We start from the raw sequence: 11,425 nt of genomic DNA, 5'->3' as shown, positions 1-11,425 counted from the left end.
AGCATCTCGGAACGGCGCTTCACAACTTAGTGTGGTCCTTGGCACGTCCTGGCTCCTGCAAATATCCAAGCCCAGCCCTTCCTGACCAAAAGGCATCGTTTAATCGGCTCCTTCCAATCCGCAGGACCTTTTTTTATTTTTTTTTTTCCTTTTTTATTATACATTTCTTCTCACAGATAAGGGGGAAAGCACTTCGGATACCGCACGGCCAACGCGGGAAGGGGAAGCCGGGGCGGGGGGGGGGGGCCCCCGGGGGCGGGGGGGGGGGGGACTGTGTGTGATGAGCAGCTCTGACCTCAGCCCCAGGAGCGCCAGCACCAACCATCTGGATCCCATTTGCGGCGCCGGCTGGCCCGGCCCCCCGGCCCTGCAGCGCCAGCCGCCTCCCCCGGCACGGCCGCGCTCAGACCCGGGGCAGCTGCCGCGGGGACCAGCGCGCCCCGTCCCGCATCCCGCCCGTGCCTGCGCCCCACGGAGCGAGCCAGGCAGCCACCGGCAAGGCCGAGCAGCACCGCATGCCATGAAGCAAGGGTGAGAGGCGCTTCGGAGCAGAAAAATCCTGGAATAAGCAACTTTTCTGGAGGTTTGCTCAGGGGTAAGTGTTGCTTTCTGCGCGGGAGCACTTAGCCTGGGCTATAGCCCCAGCCAGCTGCTGTGCCATTTCTCCCCTCCTCAGTGGGGGAGTTTTCAAGGAATTTTGGACAAAACCCATTCCCGGGTTTGCATCAGTCTTGGAAAAGCGGAGGTGCGGGGAGAGGGAGGGCGATTCTGCCGGCTTACTACCCTGGGAGTCTCCTCCCGGAGCCGCAGTTGTACAGGGACGCTCCTGTCCCTGCCGCTGCAGGTGAATGAATCCATTCGAAAGAACTCGGCAGAGTACTTCCCCCGCTACTGCAGGATGGTTTTTGCCTTTGATACCTCGAAATCACTGCAGCAGCAGTCTGATGGGATCAGAGCAGGATGACATGGGAAGCAGTGCCCCAAGGAGGGCGTGTAATATTTAGGGGAGCTGCTTAGGCACAAGGAGCATGAATGGGACCCTGCAAGGAGTGCAGCTAAGGTGGTGTCTCAGTGCCTCTTTCCTTCTCCCAGGGCTCAGGAGGTGTTTGATAGCCACCCTCACCCCTCCTGTCCCAAGGTGAGGCAGGATGAACCTAGCAGAGATGCTGGTCAGTCCATCCATGCCACTGGAGTCCTGCTGCCAGGCATGTCCCCACTGCTCCGGGGTGGGCCAGCATGTGGCTCCAAGAATAATCCTCATCCTCTTGTGGTCATCCCCAGAGAGGGAAATGAGCCAAACTGCCTTTCCCCTGAGGGAACGGGCTCTCCAGCCTTGCTGTCACCTCCTGTCTCCACAGCTCCCATCCACACTCCCTCCTGCCTTCCCCAGCCCTCTTGCCCCGTAGCCCCAGTTGCCCTCGGCTCCCTGGGGCTTTGACACAGCAATGCTCTTGCTGAGGGGGCGGCTCTGACTAATGCTGGAGACACCCTGCCACCGTCCCACTGGGCTCAGCAGAGCCCTCCCTTCCCAACTGGAGCCTGGAGCAACAAATGGTTGTGGCCAAACTGGTTTCCTGACCAAGAATGGGGGCCAAAACTGGCTGGAGCAGAGGTAGCCAAAGTGCCTCTGGTTCCAGTGGGTGTACTGGGAAACTCTCAGCTCATTTCTGGTTGCTGTGATGATTCATGTGTGCTCTCAGGGGAGGAATCCTGCATTTTTCGAACTTCTGGCTTTACCCCATTACTTACTGGTTTAAGGGGAAAAAAAAAAAAGGCAGTGCTTGTGGTCAGATAATTACTGTGCTTACATAGTGCTGCTTCTGGGGGCACAACCACCCAGTTTAGGAGATTTGTGGAGGACAGACAGATGTCTCCAGCCTGAGTTTGTTGCAGGCAGCCGGGGGATTCCTTCAAGGCCGTGTAGGAATGCAGTGGCAGAGGAGAGACTCTGCACTTCTCTGGCATCATCCCTTAAGTCACCAGTATCAGAGTTCAGGGAAACAGACTTTTCATCCCCAAACCTTCATTCAGTCCTGCTCTTTGCAGAGAGGTTGACCGTGACCAGGGCTGTGATGGCATTTTTAGGACAGGAGTGGAGGGCTTTGTGCTTGTTGCCGACACATTGCCATTCATTCATTCGTTCCCTTTCCATTTTCCAGCACTCTTCCCAGTCCCCCTTCTGGTTTTTCAAACATCTCTACCGTTTTCCATTCAAATGCATTAACTTGCCCTGACTTCAGGGTGAGCTAAACCAGCCCCTGTTTTACTCCCACATGTCAAAGGCGGGGGGGAGGCGGGGGGGAGTTCCTCTTCTACTTTTGCTACGTGCCTGTCCAGGAACAGGAGGGAAGGGAAGGGAACATCTTATTCCTTCCATTAGTACAAACTGTGGTAACTGCACAGCCTTGCCAGTCTTGGACTGTATTCCCCCAGCCTGGATGCGCTGGATTTCCAGGGGTGAGGCTGTCCCTGTGCTGGGCGTGCACGGCAGAGGGTGGCAGTGCGTGCCTGGTCTCTGCTGTGAATCACAGCCAGCCTTACCCCTCCGCGTGCCCATCACTTTTTCCACGTTTTTAAGTGCTCTGTGTTCCACATTAAGCAGCCGATTTGTTTGGGTGGAGAGGCTCCGGGAGGCTTCAGTTACTATACATAAAGAGTCATTGATCTTCGAGGGAGTTTCCTCTTCTTTTTTAGCAAATACTCCCTTTCCCCTTATTAACGACTCTATTTTAGTCTCAGCCTTAGGATGAAGAAAACAACTCGATTTTAAGCCAGCAGCATGCTTAGAAGGATAAAAATGAGTATATGATTCATATAAAACACAGCCAGGGAACTAGCCTGGATAGGATATAAACACAGCCTAACATTGTCACTTTGCTGAATTGGAGCTCACAAGGTTTGCAAAAGCAGGAAAATTTTCCACCCTTTCAGGCTTGTTTGCTCTTAATATTCAGGTCTACCTTTGGAGGAGCCAAGCAAGCCTCACCTTCCCAGTGCCACATGGCAGCAACCTTAATGGAAGCTCTTCAAAGGAGCCCATGCAAATTTAAATGGCTCCACCTGTAGCCATGAATAAATTCAGGATCTGTCCTATTCAAGCTGATCCTGAGCCTCTAGAAGTAGTTTTGCTTCTCCTGGATGGTGTGGAGTCAGGTGAGATTCAGTGCTCTGTGATGAAGAGGCAGCCAGGCATGGGACACTTATGTCCCTTGGAAAGGAAACCCAGCTGTTTCACATGGAAAAATCCTGGCATTTAGCCTCACATGTGCTCAAATCAGTGCTAGGAGTGGCTTTTGGCTAACAATTTGCCCAGCTCAGAGAAATTTAACAGGGTATTTATCCAGGCAAGAGAGAAGCGTACCATCTGTGCCTCTAAGGCTCCATATCAGGAGTTCAGATTTCTCCTCCCTGCTTGCTCCGCAGCGTGACCAGATGCACATCCCACTGCTGGGGGTGCAAACAGCTGTTCTGGGTGGCTGGCACTCACTTTCAAGCCACTGGCAAAGCTTACAGCAGCCTCTTGTCTTCACTGCCAGTTCCTATGGATGTGGATACAGCAGAGAACAGCCAAGCAGTTTGGTTGGGAAACAGGGTGATGATGAGATCCCCACAAAGCAAATTGAGATGAAAGCAGAAACAACTTGATTTTGACTCTGACATCCCATGAGACAGACTTTCAGAGGGGTCTGGAGGATGCTCACAGCATCTCATCTCTTGCACCATCTCTGGGACAATGCTTTGCCCTCCCTCATCTCCTTTCAGGAAACCTGCTGGGACCCAGCTGCAAATCCACCTCTTTCTCCCAGTACCCTCCATGCACCCTCCATGTACAAGGAGTTTAAGATATGACATTGTTTCTCAGGTTTTTACTCCATATATTCTTTGGGGATGCTCCAGGGCTGGGCAGGAAAACCGGAGCACGTGTACCACGGTCTGAGGCAGTGAGGCATCCCAGAGGTCCCTGGCTGTGACAGGTGGCAAAGCTGCACGAGGCCAAGCCCAAACCCAGGCCATTTGCCCCCAGAAAAGCACACCAGTTACAGCTCTGCCTACCATGCTTGCTTTGGGTCCTCTGCCCTTTCCCAGAGGCTGCTCAGCTCTGCACAGCACGAGTGTGTCGCTGGGAGGGGGAGACAATGGGAACAAATGTCCCAAATACAATGTCAGTATGGTTTGGATCTTGGAGACCATCTCATCCCACTCCCTGCCATAAGCAGGGACACCTTCCACCAGCCCAGGCTGCTCCAAGCCCTGTCCAACCTGGCCTTGGACACTTCCAGGGATGGGGCAGCCACAGCTTCTCCGGGCAACCTGTGCCAGGGCCTCCCCACCCTCCCAGGGAAGGATTTCTAGCCAATATCCCATCTAACCCTGCCCTCTGGCAGTTTGAAGCCATTCCCCCTTGTCCTGTCACTCCAGGCCCTTGTGAAAATATTAGTCACTGATTTTGGATTTCCTGCTTATCACATGCCAAGAGTCAGTTCTGTCCACCTCAGCCCATTAACCTTAATAAAAAAAGTATCAAACTACAAAATGCCAGGACAGAAAACCTCTCTGACAGCTTGTTGCTTTCTCTTAAGAGTCCAGCATGACAGATAACATCAGTGCCTGAAGCACTGCCCAGCTGAGAACTCAGATTTAAGAGGGATTTTGCAACATTAGTTATTCCCTCTGCATGCTATTGCACCTATCTATATCCCTGCATGACACACATCACATTCCCACAGATGCTTCCCCACCTTCCCAAAGCCAGGCAGTCCAGCTCAGAGGCAGATAGAATGAACCAAAGTGGTATGCAACAGCTGCAGTAATTTTCCCCTGCCTTTTATGTTTTGTTTTCTAAGTCTTCTCATCTGCTTTGCACTCTTACAGATTTTCTTTTAAATATACTCTAGTGAAAAAAAAAAACAACACAAAACCACATACACAAGCAGATGATTGCTTAGAAAGTGAATTTGAAACATTCCCTTGAGGGAAAATAAAGGAAAAAAAGATGTAAAATGTCGAATTTTATGCACAGAGAAATATGTAATATGCAAAAAATAGCTGCTGGGGAAAATATTTAAGGAAATCACTTCATTGTGTCAGGGATAGAAATGATTGCTTTTTGAGAGCATTATTAGGAACAGATGTATTTCTTCTAATGGAGGACATATTGTAATATTAAGAGGTCAGCACACACTATATAAACTCCAAACACACATAAAACCTTCAGATTATTTAAGTCTAACAAGGAGTTAGTGTTTTAGCACATGAATCATGAAGAAACTGGCTCCCCACGTTTTGGTGCTAGTTCTTAACAGTTCAGGAATACTCCTTCCTTTCCTAAAGATACTCAGCAGCCAGTTTTTTCATCTTATTTTTCCAGCTTGCAGTGTTTATATCAAATGCTTCACCAGAGCTTTCACCCCCTCCCAGGACTGCAAGGGACTTTTCATTTTAAAAATGAAACAAATCCACCATCAAATCGCCTTACTCAAGATATAACATTGAAAATCCAAAAACCCAGGAGAATAAAGTTGCAAAACAAATACCTGCCATAAGAATGGATGGTTTTGTATGATGCTGAAGCTCATCTCTTGTTGATGAACAAGGCCCTCTGCTTTCACAGGACTATGATGTGACCACGATGGAGGTCACCGAGAAAGCTGGAAATAGATCTGGAGGCCTCCTAAAGGCAAAAATGGGAAAGGAGGTGATTAAAAAGAGTAGCCAATTTATTATTGCTTGGGAAAGGCATTGCATTTCCCAGTCAGGGAGAAGAAATAAAAGCTGACACTGGGTGTTGGTTTGGTACACTGTGTTGTCCAGGTTCCTCCCGTGGTGCCCATGGGCTGTGGGAAGGTCACAGGGGATCCCATGGGCAGGGGGGATTTTGTAGCACCAGGGGGTTTCTCTTTTCCCTTCTGCTGCATTTCATGGCTGTAAACAGGCTCTCTGCAGCTGCTCAGTGCAAAAACACCAAAGCTCCCAAATGTTTGCTTCAGTCCTGTCATTTATTAGCTGGTAAGACATTAATTATCACTGGTTTATCCTGATGCTCTGCTCGTCCCCAGCTGTTGCTGGGATAGGCTGCCAGCATTCTAATACACAGGATGATAGCATAACTTCCTAGGTTTTGGAAAAGAAATATGAGCACTTTGACAGCATACATTATTTTAATGGGCTGTTTTTCCTTTGCATGAATTTTAGTTTGTATTTTTCATTCATTGCTAGCAGCATTTTAAATCTGTGGCATCTCAGCCTAAAGGGGAAGGGAGCACCCAAGATTCTTGGATGCTCAGGGTTGAAAGGAAAGACAAAAGTCAGAGGGTCCACAAAAGCTTACACAGTTTTATTGATAAATTACACACTTGGCATGGAAATTGGTCTGTCAGACCCTGATCTCTGACACACACATTAGACCCCTTATCTTAGAACCACAGAATCGTAGAATATCCTGAGTTGGAAGGGACCCACAAAGACCATGGAAGTCCAACTCCTGGCCCTGCATGGGCCACCTCAACAATCCCACCATGTGCCTGAGAGCTCTTCTTGGCTTCTACACGCTCCCAATGGGTGCTGCAAGGCAAACCCCTCTCCAAAAACTTGCAGCTCTTCCCTAAACCTCTTCTTCCCCCAGGGGAGATGCTCCAATGGGGTTGAATGGGTGGTTGTCATGAGCTCAGTGCTTTTTTGCAAATCTCAGCTCTGGGACCTACAGAACTTTCTGTATTTGCGTGCTCAGGGGTCAAACCCCGTGGCTAATCCTACATCCACGGGGAAGCAGAGGTTTTCCCTCTCCATCTGTCCTTTGGGTGAAACTAGTTTTTCCAAGAGCGAGCTGTCCATCGGGGAAACATTCCAGCAGAGCAGGTTTGCTCCCACTGGAGGCATTGGGAGGTTGGGCTTGGAGTGGAACAGCCAGGGGGATGGATTGGTGCCAGCTCACGAATGTGATTTTTTAATTTATTTGTGAATGACAGCGATACTTCTGGGCTGCAGCAGCTGCCTCTGAGGGATTGACAATAACAGGGAAGACTTGCTGTGTCTTAACTCACTTTGTGTGCTAACTGCTGGCTCTGGGTGCCTGTCAAATGTCTCTCCATCTGGCATCATTACTGTTATTATTTATTATTGTTATAATTATTATTCACAAATGTGGGGGGAAGGTAGAAGGTAGCTTTTTCCAAACTCACAAATGCCAGTGTCAGGATCAAGTCAGGTTTTGGGAAACCAGGTGGAAGTTGTCCCCTCCCCTCCACTAAACTGCCCTATGATAGCCCTGAGGAGTGTTTCTTCAATGCAAGTGGGATTAACTGTTTATTTCCAGATTTTCCCAAATTCCCAGTTCTTGGTTCCATTTCCAGCCATGCCAGCAATGGCCATCATGTAATTACCATGGCTTTCCTCTTCCCCTTAGCCCTCTTAGGCTCTTGTATTGGTCATAACTCCCTGGATTGATGGAATTGGCAAGGATCATATGAAGAAAATTGAATTACCTTTTTCTTTTTTTTATGATGATGACCTGGTTAACAGTTTGATGTATTTGAGTCACTTTTGGCTGATTTGAGTAATTGAGCTCCTTTTGTGGAATGAAAAGTATTAAATCACTGTGTTCCCTTTTGGGAGGATATTTTCTCAGTTAAGCAAACCTTGCTGGTTTCTGCTCCGTATGCTTGGAAATGAAGATTAAATAATAAATTGGTCATCTCCATGACAACAGAAACACGGCTTTCCTGACAGAGACATTGTTTCAGAAGGCTTGCCAGGTGGATCACAGATAACAAACTTGCTTAAATTATATTTTTGGCTCCAAGAGATAAAATATTATTCCTGGGGCCTTTCCAAAATACGATCAGCCAGCACAGGCTCTTCCACCACCAGGGCTGTGAGCCTGGGGGAGTCCAAGGCCTCTTTGCTGTACAGCCAGATCATGTGGTTCAGTTGGGTCTGGAGTATTTAAATTTCCATTTGTGCATTTGGGACAGCTGAAAAGGTGAGCTGAGGCTAAGCGAGAGGTTCAGGGCAATTACTGTGGTGTTCAGAAAAAATAAAATAAGAAATGGCAACAGCAAGAGGGAACATCTTGGCCAAGATGTTTCAGCTGGTCATCCATGGGTGAGGAGGGCAGGTGAGAGGCAATAACATATCTTGATGGTGGAAATGTAGGCTCAGCAATTTCCTGTGTATTCGGTATTACCTGGGACAGCACAGGCAAGAGGAAAGTCATCTCAGTCCACAGGGGTGATTAAATGTCAATTATGTGAGTGAGGATTCCTCTTGCAGAGGGTTGCTTGCTATGAAGTAGACTGTCCAGCAGTAAAATATTTTCTTTCCTGCCAAAATGCCACAAAAGCCTTTTAAAACCACATGGCTTCGGCTTTTCTATCTCATGCCTCATCCGTGCCTGGCCAGCACTGCTGCTGTTTCTCACTCTCCCTGTTTTTCTCCCTTAGGTCTCACACTGGGTGCTTCGAAACAAAGAGAATAAAAGGAAAGCTCAGATAAAAGACCAAAATGAGGAAACACCGACATTTGCCCTTTGTGGCAATGTTTTGTCTCCTATTCCCAGGATTTTGCTCGGTTCGTGCCCAGCAGCAGGCAGGTAAGACCAGACTGCTTCTTCTGACTTTGGCCCAGTACAAACGAGCCACTAGCTCACCCTGTTTGTTTCTTAACGTGCATGTCGATGGTATGTCGTGGATTGATGACCTTCTGCTCCGCAGCTCCCACCTCGCTGAGGGTCCCTGAGGACCCAGACCTTGCCAGTGCGCACGGTGCCCTCCCGAGCATGTCGCTGGCCCGTGCCGTGCCTTTGAGGATGCTCTGCGGGGGACTGGGCTGTGGGGTGTGCACCCAGGGTGGCCCCCGAGAGGGTTTTCATGTGGGCAGAGCTGTTCTGCCCTCCTTGCATGTGCAGGAGGGCTTTTAGCAGTGAGAAGAGCACTGCCACTGACCTGCAGGGAGGCTGCTTCAAGAGGAGGTGCTGGTGCCTTTGGGACCAGAGCTGGTGTCACTGCGGGGGGTGTTAACAGCAGGAAAAATATGGAAAACTCATACCAGCACCCAGACTGCTTAAACCAAGGAGCCTTTCCTTCCCTGAGAGCCACCACAGAGCCAGCAAAGCCCTGAGTCAGCAAAAAACGTGCAGGAGACCATGGGCAGCTAGAAACGGAATGAGCCTAAATTCACACGTGGAGCTGCCAGCGCCTTTGTCTGGCTCAGGGCTGGTGTCCAAACCTGTGAGGGGAGGGGAGAGGCACCTCAGCTCCCCCTCCCTGGGAAGGGTAGGTCGCATGCTGTCCCCCCCCAGCACTGCAGTGTCAGGGTGCTGACGGCTGCCTGGTTGTTCTCCAGCGCTTCTGGTTTTGCTGCGGGCGATGAGGGGAAGCTCAGCTTCACTGTCACCGTGCGGAAGGGGCTGTTGGTTGTTTGTTGGTTGTTTGGGCGAGGAGGAGGAGGTGGAGGAGACATGCTTGTGCTGATCGTAGAAAATCCTAAACCCCCATCTGTTTTTTTAAAGCTGTCAAAACCGTTGCCGTGGCTGATATAATATTTCTAGTGGATTCCTCCTGGAGCGTTGGGAAGGAACACTTCCAACTCGTTCGAGAGTTTCTGTATGATGTTGTAAAAGCTTTAGATGTGGGAGGAAATGATTTTCGCTTTGCCCTGGTCCAGTTCAGCGGAAACCCCTACACAGAGTTCCAGTTAAATACCTACCCCTCTACCCGAGACGTCCTGTCCCATATTGCCAACATGTCTTACGCGGGGGGAGGCACCAAGCCTGGAAAAGGATTAGAGTACCTAATCGAGAAGCACCTCACTAAAGCTGCTGGAAGCAGAGCCAGTGAAGGCGTGCCCCAGGTTATTATAGTGTTAACGGACGGACGGCCCCGGGATGATGTGGCTCTGCCATCATCTGTCCTTAAATCGGCCCGTGTAAACATGTTTGCGGTCGGCGTGCAGGATGCAGTGCAAGGGGAGCTAAAGGAAATAGAGAGCGAACCCTTCGATACGCACCGTTTCAACCTAGAGAATTTTACTGCTCTCCACGGCATAGTTGGGGACTTAGTGGCAAGTGTCCGCTCATCCATGACTCCAGAAAAGGCTGGGGCCAAAGGACTGGTTAAAGACATCACAGGTAATGGCTGGCTGGTGGTATCTGCTGGCATTGTGCTGTTTGAAGCCTTTGTAGGGGCAAGACTGAGATGGACGTTCAGAGGTTTAAAAACAAAGGTTTGAAGCATGTGGCCCGGTGTTTGTAGCTACTGAGCGTGCCCTTGTTTGCAGACCAAGCTGGCATCCCTGCCAGAAGTTAGCACAGGAGTCCTTGGATGGGCAGCAGCACGTTGTGCCCGGCCTTTGGCACACATGGCATGGAAATGCAAATGCAGGGAGCTCTGCAGAGTTATTAAATTGCCCCATGCTACTCACACCAAAGGCAGGGATATAGGGGATGAACACACCAGACCTGATGATGACCCTGACTGAAAACCCTCTGGAGACCAGTAAGGTCCCTGCTGATTGCAGGGATACCATGCAGGATGTCACCTTGCAGCTAGTGGGGGGGAGACAGGCAAGGTACCACTCCGGGAAGTCACATTCTTGGCTGAAGACAGCAAAAGAAGTTGGGTGGAGAACTTCTCTGCTGAAAGCCCCAACCCTGGGGCTGGCCCTTAGCCCCTCTCCTCATGCACTTGGAGAAGGCGTGTGGTTGGAGAGTCATGGGAATGCCTTCTCTATAAGCTGATGGCTTCCACCTGCTGCAGTGCTGGAGCCTTCCCATAACCAAAACCTCCCTCCAGGCCACGTTGGCTTCAACGGATCTGCACTGACCACAAGACAGGGGCACAATTTTCATGGAAAAAAAAATAAGATAGTCTCCCTCTGTCCCTCCTCTGTTTATGAAATTCCAGCATGGAAAGGGCCTTCTGAGCAGCTTTGTTGTGTTTCAAAACAGAAGTCCTGGAGATCAAACCTTTCTTTTTATTCCTGAGACTCCATCTGAAGGTCAATAGCTTGTGGGGTGACGTAAGGCAACGGGAGCGTGATGAGGCAGCGTAACATTAATCTCCCTGTGTTGTCTTGCCTATTAACCCTCACGCCAGCCCCACTGGGTGCTCTCCATCTCTGCATGACACCGAGCAACACCAAAAGGCTGTGCTCATGTGTGTTTTTATTGTGCAAAGCGCTTGACAGGGCAACTGTCCAGACCACGTGAAAGCCACAGGGGAGTAGCTGCCCCAGAAAGATGACAAAAGGCTCACCAGTGCTAAGAAAATGATACCAATATATATGGAAAACGGATGTTACACCCAACCTGATGACAGCACTGCAGAGGCTGTTGAGCATCTTCGCCATGAAGGACCGCAGTGATTCCTTTCTAAAATCAGTAAGGAATTTGTCTGTGGCAGCTGGCTGTCCTCCTCTGGGCCATGCCAGC

General features: G+C 49.9%; 1 protein-coding gene across 7 annotated transcripts in view; it reads left to right on the top strand.

Annotated features, from left to right (window-relative positions):
• Positions 1-473: 473 nt before the first annotated feature.
• COL6A3 (collagen type VI alpha 3 chain) overlaps positions 474-11,425 on the top strand; it is a 60,859-nt gene continuing 49,907 nt past the window's right edge. For 6 of the 7 annotated variants that reach the window (XM_027667845.1, XM_027667847.1, XM_027667844.1 and 3 more), the window contains exons 1-2: positions 474-595; positions 8,439-8,587. In XM_027667845.1, coding sequence (XP_027523646.1) covers positions 8,500-8,587 — 88 coding nt within the window. In that variant the 5' untranslated portion in view covers positions 474-595; positions 8,439-8,499. Of the gene's footprint in view, positions 596-8,438; positions 8,588-9,505; positions 10,124-11,425 lie in introns of all 7 variants that reach the window. The other variant, XM_027667848.1, reaches the window with a different exon arrangement.

Source organism: Corapipo altera, unplaced genomic scaffold (genome assembly GCF_003945725.1).
Source record: "Corapipo altera isolate COAL_440 unplaced genomic scaffold, ASM394572v1 354, whole genome shotgun sequence".
Classification (NCBI taxonomy): domain Eukaryota; kingdom Metazoa; phylum Chordata; class Aves; order Passeriformes; family Pipridae; genus Corapipo; species Corapipo altera.
The sequence above is the reverse complement of the archived record's forward strand: the minus strand, read 5'-3'. Positions and strand labels throughout refer to the sequence as shown.